Source organism: Oncorhynchus kisutch, linkage group LG24 (genome assembly GCF_002021735.2).
Source record: "Oncorhynchus kisutch isolate 150728-3 linkage group LG24, Okis_V2, whole genome shotgun sequence".
Classification (NCBI taxonomy): Eukaryota; Metazoa; Chordata; class Actinopteri; order Salmoniformes; family Salmonidae; genus Oncorhynchus; species Oncorhynchus kisutch.
This window is the reverse complement of record NC_034197.2, coordinates 39498278-39524192: the sequence shown is the minus strand read 5'-3', so window position 1 is coordinate 39524192 and position 25915 is coordinate 39498278. Positions and strand designations below refer to the sequence as shown.

General features: G+C 43.3%; 1 protein-coding gene across 1 annotated transcript in view; it reads right to left on the bottom strand.

Moving 5' to 3' along the window:
- Window positions 1–14956: 14956 nt before the first annotated feature.
- LOC109874228 (adenosine receptor A1-like) overlaps window positions 14957–25915 on the bottom strand; it is an 18155-nt gene continuing 7196 nt past the window's right edge. Inside the window, exons 2-5 of the mRNA XM_031804094.1 lie at window positions 25187–25297; window positions 19767–19869; window positions 18679–18756; window positions 14957–17968 (exon numbers count right to left, since the gene is read on the bottom strand). Coding sequence (XP_031659954.1) covers window positions 17468–17968; window positions 18679–18756; window positions 19767–19869; window positions 25187–25297 — 793 coding nt within the window. The 3' untranslated portion in view covers window positions 14957–17467. The remainder of the gene's footprint in view (window positions 17969–18678; window positions 18757–19766; window positions 19870–25186; window positions 25298–25915) is intronic.

The window sequence follows — 25915 nt, the reverse complement described above, 5'->3', positions numbered from 1 at the left end:
CCTCTGATCTGGCGGACTCACTAAACAGAGAACATCCCTGGTCATCCCTACTGCCTCTGATCTGGAGGACTCACTAAACAGAGAACATCCATGGTCGTCCCTACTGCCTCTGATCTGGAGGACTCACTAAACAGAGAACATCCCTGGTCGTCCCTACTGCCTCTGATCTGGTGGACTCACTAAACAGAGAACATCCCTGGTCATCCCTACTGCCTCTGATCTGGAGGACTCACTAAACAGAGAACATCCCTGGTCATCCCTACTGCCTCTGATCTGGAGGACTCACTAAACAGAGAACATCCCTGGTCATCCCTACTGCCTCTGATCTGGAGGACTCACTAAACAGAGAACATCCCTGGTCATCCCTACTGCCTCTGATCTGGAGGACTCACTAAACAGAGAACATCCCTGGTCATCCCTACTGCCTCTGATCTGGAGGACTCACTAAACAGAGAACATCCCTGGTCATCCCTACTGCCTCTGATCTGGAGGACTCACTAAACAGAGAACATCCCTGGTCGTCCCTACTGCCTCTGATCTGGTGGACTCACTAAACAGAGAACATCCCTGGTCATCCCTACTGCCTCTGATCTGGAGGACTCACTAAACAGAGAACATCCCTGGTCATCCCTACTGCCTCTGATCTGGAGGACTCACTAAACAGAGAACATCCCTGGTCATCCCTACTGCCTCTGATCTGGAGGACTCACTAAACAGAGAACATCCCTGGTCATCCCTACTGCCTCTGATCTGGAGGACTCACTAAACAGAGAACATCCCTGGTCATCCCTACTGCCTCTGATCTGGTGGACTCACTAAACAGAGAACATCCCTGGTCATCCCTACTGCCTCTGATCTGGAGGACTCACTAAACAGAGAACATCCCTGGTCGTCCCTACTGCCTCTGATCTGGCGGACTCACTAAACAGAGAACATCCCTGGTCGTCCCTACTGCCTCTGATCTGGAGGACTCACTAAACACATGCTTCGTTTGTAAATTATGTCTGAGTGTTGGAGCATGTCCCTGGCTATCCGTAAATGTAAAAAACAAGAAAATGATGCTGTCTGGTTTGCTTAATATAAGGAATTTGAAATTATGTATACTTTTACTTTTGATACCTAAGTATATTTAAAACCAAATACTTTAAAACTTTTACTCAAGTAGTATTTTACTGGGTGATTTTCACTTTTACTTTAGTCGTTTTCTATTGTCTATATTTGGCTGTAGAATCAAAAATTTAATGAATTGAGATCAAGGTTGTGGCTCATTTATAGAGCAAATATAACCTAATAGTCAGTTCATCTGAGGGCCAAAACAGAGAGACTGCTGAGATCATTTGGTTGTGTAGTGCTGAGGAGTGTTTTCTCGGCTCACACAGGAGTAATAAAGGCTTAGTTCAAACATTTTGTGAATTTTTTTCTTCTCCAAACATAAAAAAAAGAAACGTTTTAGTATAATGTTTTTTTTTAAGGGGGTGCTGCTTCCTGCGGCTTTGCATTAGAGAACCACAGCTGTAACCCTGGTGCCCTCTATCTGTGGGCTGATACCCTTTTAACACTACTGAGCAGAACCTGCTTGAATTACCTCTAATTCCCAGCAGAGGGCAGTCTGTTATTAGGACCCACAGTGGGACTCACAACACTAAGAAGTAACAGCAAGCCTTCTGAGCAGCATGTACAGTATGGACAGCTATCTCCAAGAGTCAAAAACAAAACGACCAAACAAACGTCTTTAAGAAGGACTTTAACAGGCAGTATCACAACCGGCCGTGATTGGGAGTCCCATAGGGCGGTACACAATTTGGCCCAGCGTCGTCCGGGTTTGGCCGGTGTAGGCCGTCATTGTAAATAATAATTTGTTGTTAACTGACTTGCATAGTTAAATAAAGGTAATATATATATATTATTAAAAAGTATATATGTTTATTTAGTTTTGGTTCATAAGCCATCTGTGTACAATACAAGGTGGAGGGCATTTTATCCTAAACAATGACGTCATTAGGATACAAGTTGCAAATAAAGTCTGACTAGGTGTGAGTGAAGTCCTCCACTTTGGACTAAAGGACTTTAAGTTAACCTCAGAAAGAATGTGAACAACAAACAAGATGGTTGAAAAAGGAGAAAGGTAGAATCGCCCCCCTCCTCTCCCTCTTCTCCCTCCTCTCCCTCTTCTCCCTCCTCTCCCTCTTCTCTCTCCTCTCCCTCTTCTCCCTCCTCTCCCTCTTCTCCCTCCTCTCCCTCTTCTACCTCTTCTCTCTCCTCTCCCTCTTCTCCCTCCTCTCCCTCCCCCCCCTCCTCTCCCTCTTCTCCCTCCTCTCCCTCCTCTCCCTCCTCTCCCTCTTCTCCCTCCTCTCCCTCCTCTCCCTCCTCTCCCTCCTGTGGAACTGTAGTTTCTGGTTGGTTTCTAAACCCACATTAATGGAGCCTTAAGGACAATAGGTCAGTTGAGAGAAAGGTCACAGTTTCCTTTCCTTGGTGCTCTAAGGATATGGGATGCGTCCCTACTGGCCCTGGTTGAAAGTAGTGCACTATGAAGGGAGTAGGGGGCCATTTGAGATGCTTCACTAATGTGAAGGGCTGTAGCTATTTCCTCATCCTCTTATCTATACTCTTGACCTTTAACACGATATCTCCACTCTCAACCAGATACAGAAGGACCTTAACACGATATCTCCACTCTCACCCAGAAACAGAAGGACCTTAACACGATATCTCCACTCTCACCCAGAAACAGGACTTCAACACGATATCCACTCTCACCCAGAAACAGAAGGACCTTAACACGATATCTCCACTCTCACCCAGAAACAGGACTTCAACACGATATCCACTCTCACCCAGAAACAGAAGGACTTTAACACGATATCTCCACTCTCACCCAGAAACAGGACTTCAACATGATATCCACTCTCACCCAGAAACAGAAGGACTGCAACACGATATCTCCACTCTCACCCAGAAACAGGACTTCAACATGATATCCACTCTCACCCAGAAACAGAAGGACTGCAACACGATATCTCCACTCTCACCCAGAAACAGGACTTCAACATGATATCCACTCTCACCCAGAAACAGAAGGACTGCAACACGATATCTCCACTCTCACCCAGAAACAGGACTTCAACATGATATCCACTCTCACCCAGAAACAGAAGGACTGCAACACGATATCTCCACTCTCACCCAGAAACAGGACTTCAACATGATATCCACTCTCACCCAGAAACAGGACTTCAACATGATATCCACTCTCACCCAGAAACAGAAGGACTGCAACACGATATCTCCACTCTCACCCAGAAACAGGACTTCAACATGATATCCACTCTCACCCAGAAACAGAAGGACTGCAACACGATATCTCCACTCTCACCCAGAAACAGGACTTCAACATGATATCCACTCTCACCCAGAAACAGAAGGACCTTAACACGATATCTCCACTCTCACCCAGAAACAGAAGGACTGCAACACGATATCTCCACTCTCACCCAGAAACAGGACTTCAACATGATATCCACTCTCACCCAGAAACAGAAGGACTGCAACACGATATCCACTCTCACCCAGAAACAGGACTTCAACATGATATCCACTCTCAGCCAGAAACAGGACTTCAACATGATATCCACTCTCACCCAGAAACAGGACTTCAACATGATATCCACTCTCACCCAGAAACAGGACTTCAACATGATATCCACTCTCACCCAGAAACAGAAGGACTGCAACACGATATCTCCACTCTCACCCAGAAACAGGACTTCAACACGATATCCACTCTCACCCAGAAACAGGACTTCAACACGATATCCACTCTCACCCAGAAACAGGACTTCAACACGATATCCACTCTCACCCAGAAACAGGACTTCAACACGATATCTCCACTCTCACCCAGAAACAGAAGGACTTTAACACGATATCCACTCTCACCCAGAAACAGAAGGACTTTAACACGATATCCACTCTCACCCAGAAACAGAAGGACTTTAACACGATATCCACTCTCACCCAGAAACAGAAGGACTTTAACACGATATCCACTCTCACCCAGAAACAGAAGGACTGCAACACGATATCTCCACTCTCACCCAGAAACAGGACTTCAACATGATATCCACTCTCACCCAGAAACAGAAGGACTGCAACACGATATCTCCACTCTCACCCAGAAACAGGACTTCAACATGATATCCACTCTCACCCAGAAACAGAAGGACTGCAACACGATATCTCCACTCTCACCCAGAAACAGGACTTCAACATGATATCCACTCTCACCCAGAAACAGGACTTCAACATGATATCCACTCTCACCCAGAAACAGAAGGACTGCAACACGATATCTCCACTCTCACCCAGAAACAGGACTTCAACATGATATCCACTCTCACCCAGAAACAGAAGGACTGCAACACGATATCTCCACTCTCACCCAGAAACAGGACTTCAACATGATATCCACTCTCACCCAGAAACAGAAGGACCTTAACACGATATCTCCACTCTCACCCAGAAACAGAAGGACTGCAACACGATATCTCCACTCTCACCCAGAAACAGGACTTCAACATGATATCCACTCTCACCCAGAAACAGAAGGACTGCAACACGATATCCACTCTCACCCAGAAACAGGACTTCAACATGATATCCACTCTCAGCCAGAAACAGGACTTCAACATGATATCCACTCTCACCCAGAAACAGGACTTCAACATGATATCCACTCTCACCCAGAAACAGGACTTCAACATGATATCCACTCTCACCCAGAAACAGAAGGACTGCAACACGATATCTCCACTCTCACCCAGAAACAGGACTTCAACACGATATCCACTCTCACCCAGAAACAGGACTTCAACACGATATCCACTCTCACCCAGAAACAGGACTTCAACACGATATCCACTCTCACCCAGAAACAGGACTTCAACACGATATCTCCACTCTCACCCAGAAACAGAAGGACTTTAACACGATATCCACTCTCACCCAGAAACAGAAGGACTTTAACACGATATCCACTCTCACCCAGAAACAGAAGGACTTTAACACGATATCCACTCTCACCCAGAAACAGAAGGACTTTAACACGATATCCACTCTCACCCAGAAACAGAAGGACTTTAACACGATATCCACTCTCACCCAGAAACAGGGGGAATTTGCTCGGGAAGGGCTGCTAAGATATGATAACAAGTCATGTGTCCTAAATGGCACCCTATCACCTACACAGTGCACTACTCAGCTCTGGGCCCTGGTTAAAAGTAGTGCACTATGTAGGTGATAGGGTGTGACTTGGGACATTTTCATGGTTTGAAACTTGAACCAGACCAATCTGTAGTATAATTATAAACCAGACCAATCTGTAGTATAATTATAAACCAGTCCAATCTGTAGTATAATTATAAACCAGACCAATCTGTAGTATTTATATAAACCAGACCAATCTGTAGTATAATTATAAACCAGACCAATCTGTAGTATAATTATAAACCAGACCAATCTGTAGTATAATTATAAACCAGACCAATCTGTAGTATAATTATAAACCAGACCAATCTGTAGTATAATTCTAAACCAGACCAGTCTGTAGTATAATTATAAACCAGACCAATCTGTAGTATAATTATAAACCAGACCAATCTGTAGTATAATTATAAACCAGACCAATCTGTAGTATAATTATAAACCAGACCAGTCTGTAGTATAATTATTAACCAGACCAATCTGTAGTATAATTATAAACCAGTCCAATCTGTAGTATAATTATAAACCAGACCAATCTGTAGTATAATTATAAACCAGACCAATCTGTAGTATAATTATAAACCAGACCAATCTGTAGTATAATTATAAACCAGACCAATCTGTAGTATAATTATAAACCAGACCAATCTGTAGTATAATTATAAACCAGACCAGTCTGTAGTATAATTATAAACCAGACCAATCTGTAGTATAATTATAAACCAGACCAATCTGTAGTATAATTATAAACCAGACCAATCTGTAGTATAATTATAAACCAGACCAATCTGTAGTATAATTATAAACCAGACCAGTCTGTAGTATAATTATAAACCAGACCAATCTGTAGTATATATATAAACCAGACCAATCTGTAGTATAATTATAAACCAGACCAGTCTGTAGTATAATTATAAACCAGTCCAATCTGTAGTATAATTATAAACCAGACCAGTCTGTAGTATAATTATAAACCAGACCAATCTGAAGTATAATTATAAACCAGACCAATCTGTAGTATAATTATAAACCAGACCAATCTGTAGTATATATATAAACCAGACCAATCTGAAGTATAATTATAAACCAGACCAATCTGAAGTATAATTATAAACCAGACCAATCTGTAGTATAATTATAAACCAGACCAATCTGTAGTATAATTCATTATAAACCAGACCAATCTGTGGTATAATTATAAACCGATAATAATAATGATGTCTGCTGCATTCTCTGACATATTGATTTTAAAAGCAGGAGAAAATGACATGAGATTCTGCTGTGGGGTTGTTAAGTCTTATGTCCGTACAAAAAATTGCAATCAAATAGTTATCACAAGAACCCCATGGTCTGCACTGCTGTCATGGAGAAGGCAAGACAGCACTAACAGATCTGGGACTCAGGCTGGGGGAAACATCAAGATGCCCCTCAAATATCCAGCGATTCTTTGCATTCATTAATTCCCACACACACACACACACACACACACACACACACACACACACACACACACACACACACACACACACACACACACACACACACACACACACACACACACACACACACACACACACACACACACACACACACACACACACCTTGTACCCAGATGTTCTTTGCATTCAGTCAGAGACCCCGGAACAGAATTGGACTGATCAACCAAGCAATAACTCTTATCTCATAAGCAACCAAGTGCCCATCGCACTGCCTTGCTGTATCACATATTGGATAATAAGCGATTTAGACAGCAGCTACCTAGCCACTATCACCATTAACCTGTTGTGGACCTGTTGATTGTCATTGTGGTAATTATGAGTCAGGAAGTGGTGACTAATCTGGGGTTTAGACATGGTTGGGCCAGGCCCACCCAATCAGATTGAGCAAAATAAATAAACACATTTTTGTTTTATTTATTTATATTATATTTATGCTCTTTACTTGTCAGTGTTCCAAACGGGATATTATTTGTATTTTTTACCTGAACATGCACCATCAGATATAATTTATACCAAGCAGTGCAGTGGGTAAGTCAGATTGATTAAATATAACAGAACAGATGAACTGGAATGACATTCACTCTCATGAGATGGGTTGCCAAAAATAACTAACTGAAAGCCACATCCCAAATAACCCATGAATATGACTCCATTGAGGCATACGTCACTGGGCTTTCTATGGCTATCTGCACCATGCCACTGCCTATTTAATTTGTTCATTTAGCAAACAAGACAGCTCATAATCCAGTGCCTTTATCACAGTCAACACACCTATATTGTTCGCTTTAATTACCTTTAAAAATAATAAAAAAATATCTCAGCCTCATGGCAAAATGTGTAGAAAAGCCTGAGATGTGCTACAGTGCCTTCTGAAAGTATTACCCCATAATGTCAAAATGGAATAATGTTTAACAAAATTTGTACAAAATAATGCAAAATGAACAGCTGAAATGTCTTGAGTTAATAAGTATTCAACCCCTTTGCTATGATAAGCCTAAATAAGATCAGGAGCAAAAATGTGCATAACAAGTCACATCATAAATTGCAAGGAAGGACTCACTCTGTCTGCAATAATAGTGTTTAAAAGGATTTTTGATTGCCTACCTCCTCTCTGTACCGCACAAATACAATTATCTTTAAGGTCCCTCAGTTGAGCAGTGAATTTCAAACACAGATTCATCAATATAGACCAGGGAGGTTTTCAAATGACTCGTAAAGAAGGGCACCTATTGGTGAATGGGTGGGAAAAAAAGAAGCAGACACTGATAATATCTCTTTGAGCATGGTGAAGGTATTAATTACACTTACAGTTACAGAGTTTAATTCGGTGTGATAGGATAAAAACTGCAACAACAAAACTGCAAATTTTTCCCATTGTCAAAATGTGTAGAATTGCAGGAAATTAGCTTAAAAAAAGCAACATTTTCTCTCAGCCTCATTGCAAAATGTGTAGAATAGCATGAGATTAGCTATAAACTGCACTTTTTGAAAGTAATTTTTGGCCCATCCAAAAATTTCATTTCGCAGGACCACCCACCTTCCGAATTTCTGGCTACGCCACTGTGACTAATAATAAGATATGCTCTCTGCACCATGCTCACATCAGTATCATGTGCTTGATTTTGAATGCCATTGATAAGTAGAGTTCCACAATACATTCCAATGGAAGTGTGATGTTAGTTAGCAAGAACCACCGACACTTAATAAATACATTTCCTGTATGCTTTGGTGTTCGTATGTACAGATCTCTAATGCCTTCATATAATACTGTTCTCTTGGCCAACAGGCTGTAATGTTTCCAAAGTAATGCTTGCTTGCTTATGGAGGTATAATGCACAGAATGCTGGCATGCTACATTTTTACATGACATTACATACTGTCTGTTTCTATAGGTCTCTGTTCTTTCTGGAAGCTTTAAGTAGCTGTTGATCATCAGTGATCACCTAGCAACAGTAGTGATGTGGACATGTTCAATTTTTTCTGCGTCCCAAATAACACCCTTTGTACACTGCTTTTGCCCAGGGCTAGGGTTGTAAAGGAAGGTTATATCACCGTAAACCTTCAAAGTGTACCAGTAAACTACCAGAATTGTAGAATATTTCAAGGATTTGATGTAATCTATTACAAGAGGCATCTAGTTGCCCTTTTGGGGGTACTTCAGATTATCACAGGTGTCTGTTATTTACTCTGGCCCGCTCTCTGTAAAATATATGAAATCATTAAATAATAGGATTATAAAACAATTGCTGTAAAACATTATCTGACATATAAATCAGCAATTAAGTGAATACCATTGGTGTTTTAATATGAGGGTTTCAGGAATGAAATATATATATTTTTTTTTTACACACTTTTATTTATTTTACTATGTCAATATGTATTTGTTGCCAATGTTTTAGCATCAATAGTTGGACGAGTTGCAGAGAAAATTAAAAATAATGCCATTGTTGATTAGATGCTTTTTTAGTTAATTAGGCTATTTTCCATTGAAGCAGATTTTTTTTTACAAAGTCATTCAAATATAAATTACCAAAGTTACGATAGATTGCCATATATTTTCTGTTAATTACCAAAATTACTGAAATTAACATAACGTTGGTAAATTACCCGTAGCTTTGCAACCCTATCCACCCATATTAGTTCATAGGATGCACAACATTATCTCTACATGGCACCAGTAACATTACAACATTATCTCTACATGGCACCAGTAACGTTACAACATTATCTCTACATGGCACCAGTAACGTTACAACATTATCTCTACATGGCACCAGTAACGTTACAACATTATCTCTACATGGCACCAGTAACATTACACCATTATCTCTTCATGGCACCAGTAACATTACAACATTATCTCTTCATGGCACCAGTAACATTACAACATTATCTCTACATGGCACCAGTAACATTTTTTAAAATTTTAAATTTTACATTTCACCTTTATTTAACCAGGTAGGCTAGTTGAGAACAAGTTCTCATTTGCAACTGCGACCTGACCAAGATAAAGCGTAGCAATTAGACACATACAACAACACAGAGTTACACATGGAATAAACAAAACATACAGTCAATAATACAGTAGAACAAAATAAAACAAAAAGTCTATATACAGTGAGTGCAAATGAGGTAAGTTACAGTCGTTAAGGACTGTTGAAGAACATGATAATATCATTTATTCAGTCATTTTTTACATTTTATTCTCCAAGTGTGATATTTAAATACATATCTCATCATCACATCAATATACAAGTAGTAGGTTGATTAAAGTTAAACAATTTTCCCTTGACATTTTTTAACACAGCTGGGTCTGCATTCACAGTCTCAGTGTAGCTGTGCTGATCTAGGATCAGTTTAGCCTTTCAGATCATTATAAATAAGATTACATGGACAAGGAAGGACCTGATCCTTGATCAGGACTCTTACTCTGAGACACTTTGTGGTAAATACGGGCCCTGATTATTTCAGTATGCATCTATTGGATAGAGATAATGGTTCTGATAAAAACTATTACATATAAACACATACTGCCTAAAGCATCATTAGACACAGTCTGGGCATCAGTCATATAGACACAGTCTGGGCATCAGTCATATAGACACAGTCTGGGCATGGCATCAGTCATATAGCCACAGTCTGGGCATGGCATCAGTCATATAGCCACAGTCTGGGCATGGCATCAGTCATATAGCCACAGTCTGGGCATGGCATCAGTCATATAGCCACAGTCTGGGCATGGCATCAGTCATATAGCCACAGTCTGGGCATGGCATCAGTCATATAGCCACAGTCTGGGCATGGCATCAGTCATATAGACACAGTCTGGGCATGGCATCAGTCATATAGCCACAGTCTGGGCATGGCATCAGTCATATAGCCACAGTCTGGGCATGGCATCAGTCATATAGCCACAGTCTGGGCATGGCATCAGTCATATAGACACAGTCTGGGCATGGCATCAGTCATATAGACACAGTCTGGGCATGGCATCAGTCATATAGACACAGTCTGGGCATGGCATCAGTCATATAGACACAGTCTGGGCATGGCATCAGTCATATAGACACAGTCTGGGCATGGCATCAGTCATATAGCCACAGTCTGGGCATGGCATCAGTCATATAGCCACAGTCTGGGCATGGCATCAGTCATATAGCCACAGTCTGGGCATGGCATCAGTCATATAGCCACAGTCTGGGCATGGCATCAGTCATATAGACACAGTCTGGGCATGGCATCAGTCATATAGCCACAGTCTGGGCATGGCATCAGTCATATAGCCACAGTCTGGGCATGGCATCAGTCATATAGCCACAGTCTGGGCATGGCATCAGTCATATAGACACAGTCTGGGCATGGCATCAGTCATATAGACACAGTCTGGGCATGGCATCAGTCATATAGACACAGTCTGGGCATGGCATCAGTCATATAGACACAGTCTGGGCATGGCATCAGTCATATAGACACAGTCTGGGCATGGCATCAGTCATATAGCCACAGTCTGGGCATGGCATCAGTCATATAGACACAGTCTGGGCATGGCATCAGTCATATAGCCACAGTCTGGGCATGGCATCAGTCATATAGCCACAGTCTGGGCATGGCATCAGTCATATAGCCACAGTCTGGGCATGGCATCAGTCATATAGCCACAGTCTGGGCATGGCATCAGTCATATAGCCACAGTCTGGGCATGGCATCAGTCATATAGCCACAGTCTGGGCATGGCATCAGTCATATAGCCACAGTCTGGGCATGGCATCAGTCATATAGACACAGTCTGGGCATGGCATCAGTCATATAGCCACAGTCTGGGCATGGCATCAGTCATATAGCCACAGTCTGGGCATGGCATCAGTCATATAGCCACAGTCTGGGCATGGCATCAGTCATATAGCCACAGTCTGGGCATGGCATCAGTCATATAGCCAGAGTCTGGGCATGGCATCAGTCATATAGCCAGAGTCTGGGCATGGCATCAGTCATATAGACACAGTCTGGGCATGGCATCAGTCATATAGCCACAGTCTGGGCATGGCATCAGTCATATAGACACAGTCTGGGCATGGCATCAGTCATATAGCCACAGTCTGGGCATGGCATCAGTCATATAGCCACAGTCTGGGCATGGCATCAGTCATATAGCCACAGTCTGGGCATGGCATCAGTCATATAGCCACAGTCTGGGCATGGCATCAGTCATATAGACACAGTCTGGGCATGGCATCAGTCATATAGCCACAGTCTGGGCATGGCATCAGTCATATAGCCACAGTCTGGGCATGGCATCAGTCATATAGCCACAGTCTGGGCATGGCATCAGTCATATAGCCACAGTCTGGGCATGGCATCAGTCATATAGCCACAGTCTGGGCATGGCATCAGTCATATAGACACAGTCTGGGCATGGCATCAGTCATATAGCCACAGTCTGGGCATGGCATCAGTCATATAGCCACAGTCTGGGCATGGCATCAGTCATATAGCCACAGTCTGGGCATGGCATCAGTCATATAGCCACAGTCTGGGCATGGCATCAGTCATATAGACACAGTCTGGGCATGGCATCAGTCATATAGCCACAGTCTGGGCATGGCATCAGTCATATAGCCACAGTCTGGGCATGGCATCAGTCATATAGCCACAGTCTGGGCATGGCATCAGTCATATAGACACAGTCTGGGCATGGCATCAGTCATATAGCCACATTCTGGGCATGGCATCAGTCATATAGCCACAGTCTGGGCATGGCATCAGTCATATAGACACAGTCTGGGCATGGCATCAGTCATATAGACACAGTCTGGGCATGGCATCAGTCATATAGCCACAGTCTGGGCATGGCATCAGTCATATAGCCACAGTCTGGGCATGGCATCAGTCATATAGCCACAGTCTGGGCATGGCATCAGTCATATAGACACAGTCTGGGCATGGCATCAGTCATATAGCCACAGTCTGGGCATGGCATCAGTCATATAGCCACAGTCTGGGCATGGCATCAGTCATATAGCCACAGTCTGGGCATGGCATCAGTCATATAGCCACAGTCTGGGCATGGCATCAGTCATATAGCCACAGTCTGGGCATGGCATCAGTCATATAGACACAGTCTGGGCATGGCATCAGTCATATAGACACAGTCTGGGCATGGCATCAGTCATATAGCCACAGTCTGGGCATGGCATCAGTCATATAGCCACAGTCTGGGCATGGCATCAGTCATATAGCCACAGTCTGGGCATGGCATCAGTCATATAGACACAGTCTGGGCATGGCATCAGTCATATAGACACAGTCTGGGCATGGCATCAGTCATATAGACACAGTCTGGGCATGGCATCAGTCATATAGACACAGTCTGGGCATGGCATCAGTCATATAGACACAGTCTGGGCATGGCATCAGTCATATAGCCACAGTCTGGGCATGGCATCAGTCATATAGCCACAGTCTGGGCATGGCATCAGTCATATAGCCGTTTGGGGCGGCAGGTAGCCTTGTGGTTAGAGCGTTGGACTAGTTACCAGAAGGTTGTAAAGATAAAATCCCCGAGCCGACAAGGTATAATTCTGTCATTCTGCCCCTGAAGAACGCAGTTAACCCCCTCCCCTGTTCCTAGGCCATCATTGAAAATAAGAATGTCTTCTTCACTGACTTGCCTAGTTAAATAAAGGTAAAGAGAAACATATTTAGACTCTACATACTGTACAATAAACTTCAATATAATACATTCTCATCCTCACACTGTACCAACAGCGAGTGTGGTCAAAGATGATGCGTGCATTACAAATGGCACCCTATTCCTGATATAGTGCACTAGTTTTGACCGTAGCCCTATGCACTACCATAGGCCCAAGGGCCCTGGATGAAAGTAGTGTACTCTATAGGTGGACACAAACAATGGCAAAAAAAAAAATCCAAAGAAAGAAGGACGTGCAGGATGCCATTCCAAGCTAGCCTGATCCCAGATCTGTGCTCGTGTCAAATCCGTAGCTGTCATTAAGGCATGACAGTGAGTGACAACAAGTTGGCATGATAACACAAAAACAGGCAACCGGCCAATCAGGCCAATCAACCGGCCAATCAGTACAAGCGGAGCATTATGCAAACAAAGCAAAAACCCAGTTGAGCTAGATACAGTGATTCTATAGATACTGTCTGAATCTGAATTTCCATGTTGAATCCTCAGCCAGTCAGTCAGTTAGTCCAGACAGATTAAAACACTGATTAAGGCTGTGGCCCGAAGAAATGGCCCCGTTCAGTGGCATGTAGTCTTGAATACGATTAATGTATGACTGAGTCCCAAATGGCACCCCAGGGAGCCATTTGGGACATTCACACAGAGAAGTTGTAGAGAGCAGAGAGAGTGGGATCAAAAAGCCAAGCAACTCTTATCTCCAGCTGGTTTCAGAAGAGGGATAAACGCTTCTTAAGAGCATCTTCTCTATGCTGTCATCCCCCGTCCACAGCCAATCACACACACAGATACCAGGCCCTGAAAGGAAGGGCTAGAGAGAATATTCTTCAAAAGCTCCTTCAGTTGGAATGAATCCCCCCAGCCCCTCCCATGTGCCTCTTTCTCTCTTTCTCTCTCTCTCTTCTCTCTGTAGCAGATCAGTATTATTTGGCGGAGGGAGGGAGGAATGTAGTATTGGAGGGAGCGATGGCTGAGGAAGGAGGGAGGGAGGGGAGGAATAATTAAAATTGAGGAGTTACAAAACCGTCATGTCAGCGCAGACACCTTTTTGTCCTTATCGTTTGTCCTCCGAGCGGTGTAGAGGGGAGGGAGAGGAGAGCAGAGGTGTAGAGGGGAGGGAGAGGTGTAGAGGGGAGGGAGAGGACAGCAGAGGTGTAGAGGGGAGGGAGAGGAGAGCAGAGGTGTAGAGGGGAGAGAGAGGAGAGCAGAGGTATAGAGGGGAGGGAGAGGTGTAGAGGGGAGGGAGAGGACAGCAGAGGTGTAGAGGGGAGGGAGAGGTGTAGAGGGGAGGGAGAGGACAGCAGAGGTGTAGAGGGGAGGGAGAGGAGAGCAGAGGTGTAGAGGGGAGGGAGAGGTGTAGAGGGGAGGGAGAGGACAGCAGAGGTGTAGAGGGGAGGGAGAGGTGTAGAGGGGAGGGAGAGGACAGCAGAGGTGTAGAGGGGAAGGAGAGGTGTAGAGGGGAGAGAGAGGACAGCAGAGGTGTAGAGGGGAGGGAGAGGACAGCAGAGGTATAGAGGGGAGGGAGAGGAGTAGAGGGGAGAGAGAGGTGTAGAGGAGAGGGAGAGGTATAGAGGAGAGGGAGAGGGAAACAAAGCTCCACTCATTCCTCTGCTGTGCTTCTTGTGTCTTAAGACCCTGAATCAAGATATGTGTCCATTCATAGCTAACGAGCTGCCACAGTAGCTACATTTAATTCACATCATTACATTCATATTACGCCTTTCTCAGCTCAAATCAATTCAGTTTAATGAACAGCAGGGAGATGAACCTTATCGTTTGACAATTGGAACATCTGTAACCCTTTTAAGTCACATTTTCATGTTGTTTTATCCAGGCTGTATCACATCCGGCTGTGATTGGGAGTCCCATAATGACCCGGTGTCGGCCGTCATTGTAAATAAGAATTTGTTCTTTAACCGACTTGTCTAGTTTTTATTTTTTATTTTTTAAATAATACAAAAAATACGATTATTTTGTTTCGGTTTATAAGCCATCTTTGTACATGGTAAAATGTAAAACATTTTGAGAACGTGACATTGATTTGACCTCACAGTCAGTGTTGTATTTTGCACATTTTGTGATGAGAATCATATCAACTACCAGTTCCTTTCCAATTTCACAATGTCATAAAGATCCACTGTTCTGTTAACTGTAAATTGAAGCTTAGTGTCTCCAGATTAGTTTGTTATTAAGATGTCTCATTATCAAAGAGATTTAGGCCTAGATTCAATCAGATCAAGCGTTAACTGGCGATAGCCGAAACCCGTATAGCTGATGTTTTTGCTGTGTCTGAGGTGTAATTACGTCGGAGCTGTCAAATCGATGCAACTGCTCTTGATCATTGTCACGAAGCCACACCCCTCCCATTCACGTTAGAAGTTCAGAACGAGAAAGTCTAGGCTATATAGATGATGCTCAAATTGAAAATCATTATACAAAATAATGAGGATTTCTATCAGCCTAGATCTAACATTCAAATCTGTAAACAAGGCTACATGGGATTCCGTGTAGCCAGTGGTAATGTCCGCTCGAGATATAATTCCAGGAGCTGCTTGTGGACTTGACAGCTCGAAAGCAGTTTCACCTCCGACACCTCCTAAAGCGGATCTGATTGAATAATGCATTATTGCAAATGTTTCATTACCCTTTTTTAGCGTTATAAACCCTAATAGTTATTTTCAGTGTTTTTACAGTATAAACTTTAATACTCCTTTTCAATGGTTTTTACCACATAAACCCTAATAGAGTACCACAGAATGAGTCATAATACCCATAAAACCAAACGGTCAAAGAGGGAAATGGTTCCAATCGTTTTTCCACCATCTATCAAAATTATTTATAAAGCACTTTTTACATCAGCTGATGTCACAAAGTGCTATACAGAAACCCAGCCTAAAACCCCAAACAGCAATTAATGCAGATGTAGAAGCACGGTGGCTAGGAAAAACTCCCTAGAAAGGCAGGAACCTAGGAAGTAACCTAGAGAGGAACCAGGCATGTCCTCTTCTGGCTGTGCCAGATTGAGAAATATAACAATACATGGCCAAGATGTTCAAACGTTCATAGATGACCAGCAGGGTAAATGTTAGCTAAATGTAGTAATGAATAAATTGGCTACATTTCTTTAAATGGACAATTCTGTTAACTGTTTTAAATTGACACAATACCTGTTAGCAAAGGTGTCAACTAGAGAAGACATGCAGGGATTTCTACTTTGATGCTAATTAGCATTATCAATTCTGAGAGTAAATAGAGGCGAATATGTCGATAAAAGTCACCTTGTCCGAGAGAGATTTACATGGTAATCTAAACGTCACGCCAGGGTAAACCTACATGAAACACAACCCTTACTTTAAGTGTTTCTAAAATCCCCTATGGGAAAAATGAATGGTGGGAAAATGTTTTTTACCGTATAAACCCTAATACTCCTTTTCAATGTTTTTACAGTATAAACCCTAATACTCCTTTTCAATGTTTTTACAGTATAAACCCTAATACTCCTTTTCAATGTTTTTACCATATAAACCCTAATACTCCTTTTCAATGTTTTTACAATATAAACCCTAATACTCCTTTTCAATGTTTTTTCCTCTGCCTCAAACTCAAATACACCTCCGCCTGTTAAAATGTGATTTCACAGTCTGTAAGATATCTTTACAAGTCCTGCAAGCCGCCAAACTCTGCTCCTGAATCCTTCCATTCAGTAGGTAACATGCCACACTCCCATTAAAAAAAGGTGTACACACAAACACATCCAATGCCTTTCAGGTGCAAGGTACAAAAAGTAAACTGGTTAAACTTTTCTTTCACTATGTCATACTCCTCCATTGGTAGCTAGCTATACATTCAGAATGACTATGAGGATGCCTCTGACTCCTGTTAAACAACCTCTATTCATCTCCCAAGACATAGAAACTCATAGGGTTTCTGACACATCAATGTAGAAACTCCCTTCTGTTTCCGGGGTTAGTTAGATATTGTTGAGCTCCATTGGGGGTTTCTACTGTGTTGGATCATCATTGTGAGACTGTGGCCGTTGGGGCTTGACCTCCTGCATCTGCTCTAGTGAAGGCTGCTGCCCTTCTTGTGGTGGCGATAGAGCTGGCTGTGAGTCTCTGTTCGGATTAGGATTCCCGTTTCCATTTCCGTTGCCATTCTGGTTCTCTTTCCTATCCTTCTCACTAGGCTGGTTCAAGATGGCGGGTACGTCCTTACAACAGAAGTACTGCTTCCAGATCTTCAGGAAAGCGTCTCGGAACTTCTTGATGCGGAAGGCGTAGACGATGGGGTTGACGGCTGAGTTGCCGTGCGTGAGTAATATAGCGATGTAGATCAGGAACAGGGGTTTGTCGCAGTTCGGACAGAACAATGTGATGCAGTTGATGATGTGGAGGGGAAGCCAGCTGATGGCGAACAGGAAGAGAACCAGGGCCAGGGACTTGGCCAGTTTGAGTTCCTTGTTGTAGTACTTGTTGGGATCGGTGTGGTTGGTGGTGCAAGCCTGTAAGAATAAAGATTACCTTTAATAATGTATTATTGTAAATAACAAATAATATTGTATATAGCTTTTATAGGGGATCCATTTCCCCTAGATAGATCATCTAGTGACCTTGGTTCTAGTCTGTTTCTGTTTTTGCCATCTCCTTATTTTTAATTTGATTTCACCTTTATTTAACCAGGTAGGCCAGTTGAGAACACCTTTATTTAACCAGGTAGGCCAGTTGAGAACACCTTTATTTAACCAGGTAGGCCAGTTGAGAACAAGTTCTTATTTACAACTGCGACCTGACCAAGATAAAGCAAAGCAGTGCAACAAAAACAACACAGAGTTACACATAAACAAACGTACAGTCAATAACACAAAGTAAAATAAAAATAGAAAAATCAGTACAGTGTGTGGAAATGTAGAAGAGTAGGGAGGTAGGCAATAAACAGGCCCTAGAGGTGAAAATAATTACAATTTAGCATTAATACTGGAGTGATAGATGTGCAGTTGATGATGTGCAAGTGGAGATACTGGGGTGCAAAAGAGCAAGAGGGTAAGTAATAATATGGGGATGAGGTAGTCAGTCGGGTGTGACTATTGAGACTTATGACTTATGGAAGTCTCCTGTTCAGCATTACAATGAGTGACAAGGAATTGACAAGATATCACAAACAGAGGTGGGGCGAGGCTACATGGAAGTGGAGGAGGGATGGTGGTCACCTCACCTTCTTGTTGAGTTGCTTGTGGATCATGTAGAAGATCTCTGTGTAAATGACCAGCATGAGGAGTAAAGGAGGCAGCACCTGTAGTGGAAAATAGTCCAGTCCATTTACCCCATGCACTAGTTGAGCTACAGAGCTACTAAACAACAATACATGTATCCCTGAAACGCTTTAGTTCAACAAACAACATCAGACGCCCTGACCTCAAGTCTTATGAACATAAGATACACTGCATATAGAGAGATGTTATAATACCCAGCTGATATACTACATAAAGAGAGATGTTATAATACCCAGCTGATATACTACATAAAGAGAGATGTTATAATACCCAGCTGATATACTACATAAAGAGAGATGTTATAATACCCAGCTGATATACTACATAAAGAGAGATGTTATAATACCCAGCTGATATACTACATAAAGAGAGATGTTATAATACCCAGCTGATATACAATGTATAGAGAGATGTTATAATACCCAGCTGATATACTACATAAAGAGAGATGTTATAATACCCAGCTGATATACTACATAAAGAGAGATGTTATAATACCCAGCTGATATACTACATAAAGAGAGATGTTATAATACCCAGCTGATATACTACATAAAGAGAGATGTTATAATACCCAGCTGATATACTACATAAAGAGAGATGTTATAATACCCAGCTGATATACTACATAAAGAGAGATGTTATAATACCCAGCTGATATACTACATACAGAGAGATGTTATAATACCCAGCTGATATACTACATAAAGAGAGATGTTATAATACCCAGCTGATATACTACATAAAGAGAGATGTTATAATACCCAGCTGATATACAATGTATAGAGAGATGTTATAATACCCAGCTGATATACTACATAAAGAGAGATGTTATAATACCCAGCTGATATACTACATAAAGAGAGATGTTATAATACCCAGCTGATATACTACATACAGAGAGATGTTATAATACCCAGCTGATATACTACATAAAGAGAGATGTTATAATACCCAGCTGATATACTACATACAGAGAGATGTTATAATACCCAGCTGATATACTACATAAAGAGAGATGTTATAATACCCAGCCAAAGAAGTTGAAGTAGACCATATAGTCCATGCTGATTACGTTCTCAAACTGACAGGTGATGATGAGATCCTCGTTCAGGGAACCGTTCTGCTGCAGCCTGTAGGGAGGACGACAAAAGGGGGGGATAGAGAGGGGGTGAACAGCAGACTCATACATTTCCTCAGTGAAAACAATGTACTGAGCAAATGTCAAATTGGCTTTTTACCAAACTACAGTACGTCAGACCACGTATTCACCCTGCACACCTTAATTGACAAACAAACAAAGCAAAATGAAGGCAAAGTCTTCACATGCTTTGTTGATTTAAAAAAAAACTTTGACTCAATTTGGCATGGGGGTCTGCTATACAAATTGATGGAAAGTGGTGTTGGGGAAAAATATCCGACACTATAAAATCCATGTACAGAAACAAGTGTGCGGTTAAAATGGGCAAAAAACACACACATTTCTTTCCAAAAGGCCGTGGGGTGAGACAGGGATGCAGCTTAAGCCCCACCCTCTTCAACATATATATCAACAAATTGGTGAGGGCACAAGAACAGTCTGCAGCACCCGGCCTCACCCTACTAGAATCTGAAGTAAAATGTCTATTGTTTGCTGATGATCTGGTGCTTCTGTCCCCAACTAAGGAGGGCCTACAGCAGCACCTAGATCTTCTGCACAAATTCTGCCAAACCTGGGCCTTGACTGTAAATCTCAATAAGACAAAAATAATGGTGTTCCAAAAAAGGTCCAGTCGCCAGGACCACAAATACAAATTCCATCTAGACACCGTTGCCCTAGAGCAAACAAAAAATCTATACATACCTCGGTGAAACATAAATATGGGTTTTAATAACATCAGCGCCACAGGTAACTTCCACAAAGCTGTGAACGAGCTGAGACAAGACAAGGGCCTTCGATGCCATCAAAAGGAACATCAAATTCGACATACCAATTGGGATCTGGCTAAAAATACTTGAATCAGTTCTAGAACCCATTGCCCTTTATGGTTGTGAGGTCTGGGGTCCGCTCATCAACCAAGAATTCACAAAATGGGAGAAACGCCAAATTGAGACTGCATGCAGAATTCTGCAAAAATATCCTCTGTGTACAACGTAAAACACCAAATAATGCATGCAGAGCAGAATTAGGCCAATACCCGCTAATGATCAAAATCCAGAAAATAGCAGTTAAATTCTACAACCACCTAAAAGGAAGTGATTCCCAAACCTTCCATAACAAAGCCATCCCCTACAGAGAGATGAACCTGGAGAAAAGTCCTCTAAGCAAGCTGGTCCAGACAGCGCCCCAGGACAGCAACATAATTAGAACCAACCAAATCATGAGACAACAAAAAGATAATTACTTGAAACATTGGAAAGAATTAACCTTTTTTTTTAGCAAACTAGGATGCTACTTGGCCCTAAACAGAGAGTACACAGTGGCAGAATACCTGACCACTGTGACTGACCCAAACTTAAGGAAAGCTTTGACTATGTACAGACTCAGTGTGTGACAATACGCTTGGCGGTTCTGATATATTCTAAATTCTTGTGATCGGTCCAAACTATAAAAGGTACCCCCGAACCCTCTAACCAATGGCGCCACTCCTCCAGTGCTAACTTCACTGCCAACAACTCTCTGTTGCCAATGTCGTAGTTGCGTTCCGCAGGTGATAACCGATGGGAAAGGAACGCGCAAGGGTGCATCTTGTCGTCAGAAGAGGAACGTTGGGAAAGTACCGCACCTACCCCCACCTCTGAAGCGTCCACCTCCACCACGAACTGACGCGAGGGATCGGGAGCTATGAGGATGGGAGCCGAAACAAAGCGGCTCTTGAGTTTGGTGAATGCAGCCTCGGCTGTATCGGACCACCTGAACGTCACTCTGGGGGAGGTTAAGGCGGTAAGAGGAGCGACTATCTGGCTAAAGTTGCGAACGAAACGCCGGTAGAAATTGGCGAATCCCAGAAACCTCTGTAGGGCCTTACGGGAATCTGGGCTTGGCCAATCCACCACAGCCTTAACCTTGTCAGGATCCATGCGAATACCTTCAGTCGAGACGATGTAACCTAGGAATGGAACGGATTGTGCATGAAAAATGCATTTCTCCGCCTTGACAAAAAGTCCATTCTCCAACAACCTCTGAAGCACTCGTCTGACGTGCTGAACGTGTTCCTGGAGAGAAGAAGAAAAAATCAGTATGTCATCCAGGTAAACATATATGAACTGATCAATCATATCTCTCAGCACGTCATTGACGAGTGCCTGGAAAACCGCTGGGGAGTTGGATAGCCCAAAAGGCATGACCAAATATTCGAAGTGCCCTCTGGGGGTGTTAAACGCGGTCTTCCATTCGTCCTCCCCCCTTATGCGAACCAAATGATATGCATTTCGTAAATCCAACTTAGTGAACACGGATGCTCCCTGTAACCTTTCAAAGGCTGAGGACATCAACGGTAAGGGATAGGTATTCTTCACTGTGATGTTATTCAACCCACGGTAATAAATGCAAGGACGCAGAGAACCGTCCTTCTTCCCCACAAAGAAGAACCCCGCCCCCGCTGGAGAAGAGGAAGGACGAATGAATCCAGATGCCAGAGAATCAGAGATGTATCTCTCCATAGCCTCCCTCTCAGGAACAGAGAGTGAATATAACTTGCCTTTAGGCGGAGACTCACCTGGCAATAATTCTATTGCACAGTCATAGGGACGATGCGGAGGAAGAGAAGCAGCACGGGACTTACTCAACACCTCCTTCAGGTCGAGGTATTCAACGGGCACGTTAGACAAATCCACTGCCTCCTCTAGAAACACAGAATCAGACACAGACGAACAAGCAGACACCAAACAGGACTCAAGGCACTTGTTACTCCACATGGATATAGAGTTATGACCCCAGTCAACTCTGGGGTTGTGTTGGGTGAGCCAAGGGTGGCCGAGAACTAATGGTGCAAGGGGTGAGTCCATGAGTAGAAATGATAGTGTCTCAGTGTGATTGCCAGAAGTGATGAGTGTGATAGGTTCAGTGGTGTGAGAAATGTTGGGGAGTTCTTGACCATTGAGAGCGTTGATGGATATCTTGAGTTTATCTTGAGTATCTGGAGTTTGTGAGCGAGCTTGAAGTCCATGAAATTACCCTCTGCTCCTGAGTCCAGTAAGGCTTGGGTGTCGTGCGTGTGGGTGGCCCATCTTAGTCTTACCGGGAGGAGAGTAGATGATGAGGTCTTCTCTGTGGTGACACCACCCGATAGTAGCCTCATGCTTACTACCGGGCCTGATCTTTTACCGGGCAGGAGTGGATAAAGTGGCCCGCTCTACCACAGTAGAGACAGAGTCCTTGGGATCTCCGCCTCTCCCTCTCTTCCCGGGAGAGGCGAGCTCTCCCCAGCTGCATGGGTTCGTGAGCGGAGGCTGAACTGGCCTTGTTCCCGCCGCTGGCATGCCAGCCCTCCGTGTCGTTATACGGTCTGTTAGGGCATGCTCGGCGGCCAATACGACTCAGACAAGCGTCGACCCTCAAGGCTAGTTCCACTAGTCCATTTAAATTCCTGGGAAGGTCCAGAACATAAATCTCCTTCTGGATCCGGTCCTCCAGCCCATGCAGGAACATGTCCCACTGCGCCTCCTCGTTCCACTGACACTCTGCGGCCAGAGTGCGGAATTGGATGGAGTATTCCAATACTGAACGGTCTCCTTGGCGAAGGTCAGCGAGTAGTCTGGCCGCCTCCCTACCCGCCACGGCCCGATCGAAGACCCTTCTCATCTCCTCGGAGAGTGTCTGGAAAGAGGTGCAGCATGGGTCCTGGTTCGCCCACACCGCCGTTCCCCAAAGAGCCGCTTTGCCTGATAGCAGTGTGAGTATGAATGCTACCTTAGACTGTTCACGGTTGAAGGTCCGTGGCTGCAACGAGAATTGCATGGAACATCTCGTAAGAAAAGCTCTGCAATAGTCAGGATCACCTGAATAACCCTCTGGTGTCGGTAGCCGTGGCTCTAGCTGGGAATCCGGCTCTGGCGGGGCGGGTTGAACTGCCGGTGTAGGTGGCGCAGCGAGACCCCTCAGATGTCGTAATTGTTGGGTCAGCTGGGATACCTGCGTCACAAGGGCTTGTACTGCCCGACCTGTGCTGGAGATGTTCTCCTCTTGTTGATCCATTCTCGTGATACTGCGGGAAATGAATTCGGTCAGACTCGTTGAACTCGCTGCATCCATGGTCTGGTCAGATCGTTCTGTGACAATACAGAGGCGGATGCAAGATGCAAGCAACGATGGTTTAATGAATACAGTTTACAGCAGCAACAGGACAGACAGACTGTACCCCGACGGAATCCGACCCAGGGACTAGGGCGCATCTTCCGATGATAGCGTGCTGAGAAATCCAGGGGAGTGTGTCCGGATGGGTAGGAGGGAGCACAGCAGATAATCCACACAAGGGCGGTGAGAGATGAGCACGGACACACGACACAAACTCAGAGAAGTAACAGCGATCTGACAACAAGAAACACTGGTTACAGAACATATAAAGGGAAGATAAGTGATTCCAGCTGGCACAGACAATCAGGCCGAGATTGGGAACCACGCCCACACAAACACGGGAGAGAGAGAGAGAGAGAGAGAGAGAGAGAGAGAGAGAGAGAGAGAGAGAGAGAGAGAGAGAGAGAGAAAGAGAAAGAGAAAGAGAGAGGGAGGCAGTGGATTCATGAACCGTGACACAGTGAGCATAGCCTTGTAGGACAATATTAGAGACACTTATTTCACTCAGATTACACAGATCCACAAAGAATTCGAAAACAAACCCAATTTTGATAAACTCCCATATCTACTGGGTGAAATACCACAATGTCATCACAGCAGCAATATGTGTGACCTGTTGCCACAAGAAAAGGGCAACCAGTGAATAACAAACATCATTGTAAATATAACCCATATTTATGTTGATTTATTTTCCCTTTTGTACTTTTACTATTTGCACATTGTTACAACACTATATATACATAATATGACATTTGAAATGTCTTTATTCTTTTGGAATTTCTGTGAGTGTAACGTTTACTGTTTATTTTTATTGTTTATTTCACTTTTGTTTATTATCTATTTCACTTGCTTTGGCAATGTTACCATATTTTTCCCATGCCAATAAAGCCCTTGAATTGTACGGGGGAGGGGGAGAGTGAGATAGAGAGAGGTGTTATTTACTTTGAATTGGGTAGATTATAGATACATAGTATCAATAGCAGAACTAGAATAGATTAATTATTTATAAATACATGATTGAAAGGTCAATTGGGGAGCCTGAAACAGCAACCCTATGGGGCCCTGTTCAAAAGTAGTGCACTATATAGAGAATAGGAAGCTGTTTCGGACACAGTCAATGTCACATCGCAATTAGCAAACAACACACAACTAATTTAAAATACATAGCTATCTACCTCCAGAGGTTGTTCCAGCCCAGCATGGGGGTCAAGCCCACGATGAAGGCCACAGTCCAACACACCACCACCGCCACGGCCGCTCGCTGCTTTGTCACCACACGCTTGTAGCTGTAGAGATAGAGAGAAACCAGGCGGTTAGGGAGTTAGTCACCTATACCATAACACAAGGAGTTAGTCTCCTATACCATAACACAAGGAGTTAGTCTCCTATACCATAACACAAGGAGTTAGTCACCTATACCATAACACATGGAGTTAGTCACCTATACCATAACACATAGAGTTAGTCACCTATACCGTAACACAAGGAGTTAGTCATCTATACCATAACAGATGGAGTTAGTCACCTATACCATAACACAAGGAGTTAGTCAGCTATACCATAACACATGGAGTTAGTCACCTATACCATAACACATGGAGTTAGTCACCTATACCATAACACAAGGAGTTAGTCTTCTATACCATAACACATAGAGTTAGTCACCTATACCATAACACATAGAGTTAGTCACCTATACCATAACACAAGGAGTTAGTCACCTATACCATAACACAAGGAGTTAGTCACCTATACCATAACACATAGAGTTAGTCACCTATACCATAACACATGGAGTTAGTCACCTATACCATAACACATGGAGTTAGTCACCTATACCATAACACATAAGAGTTAGTCACCTATACCATAACACAAGGAGTTAGTCACCTATACCATAACAC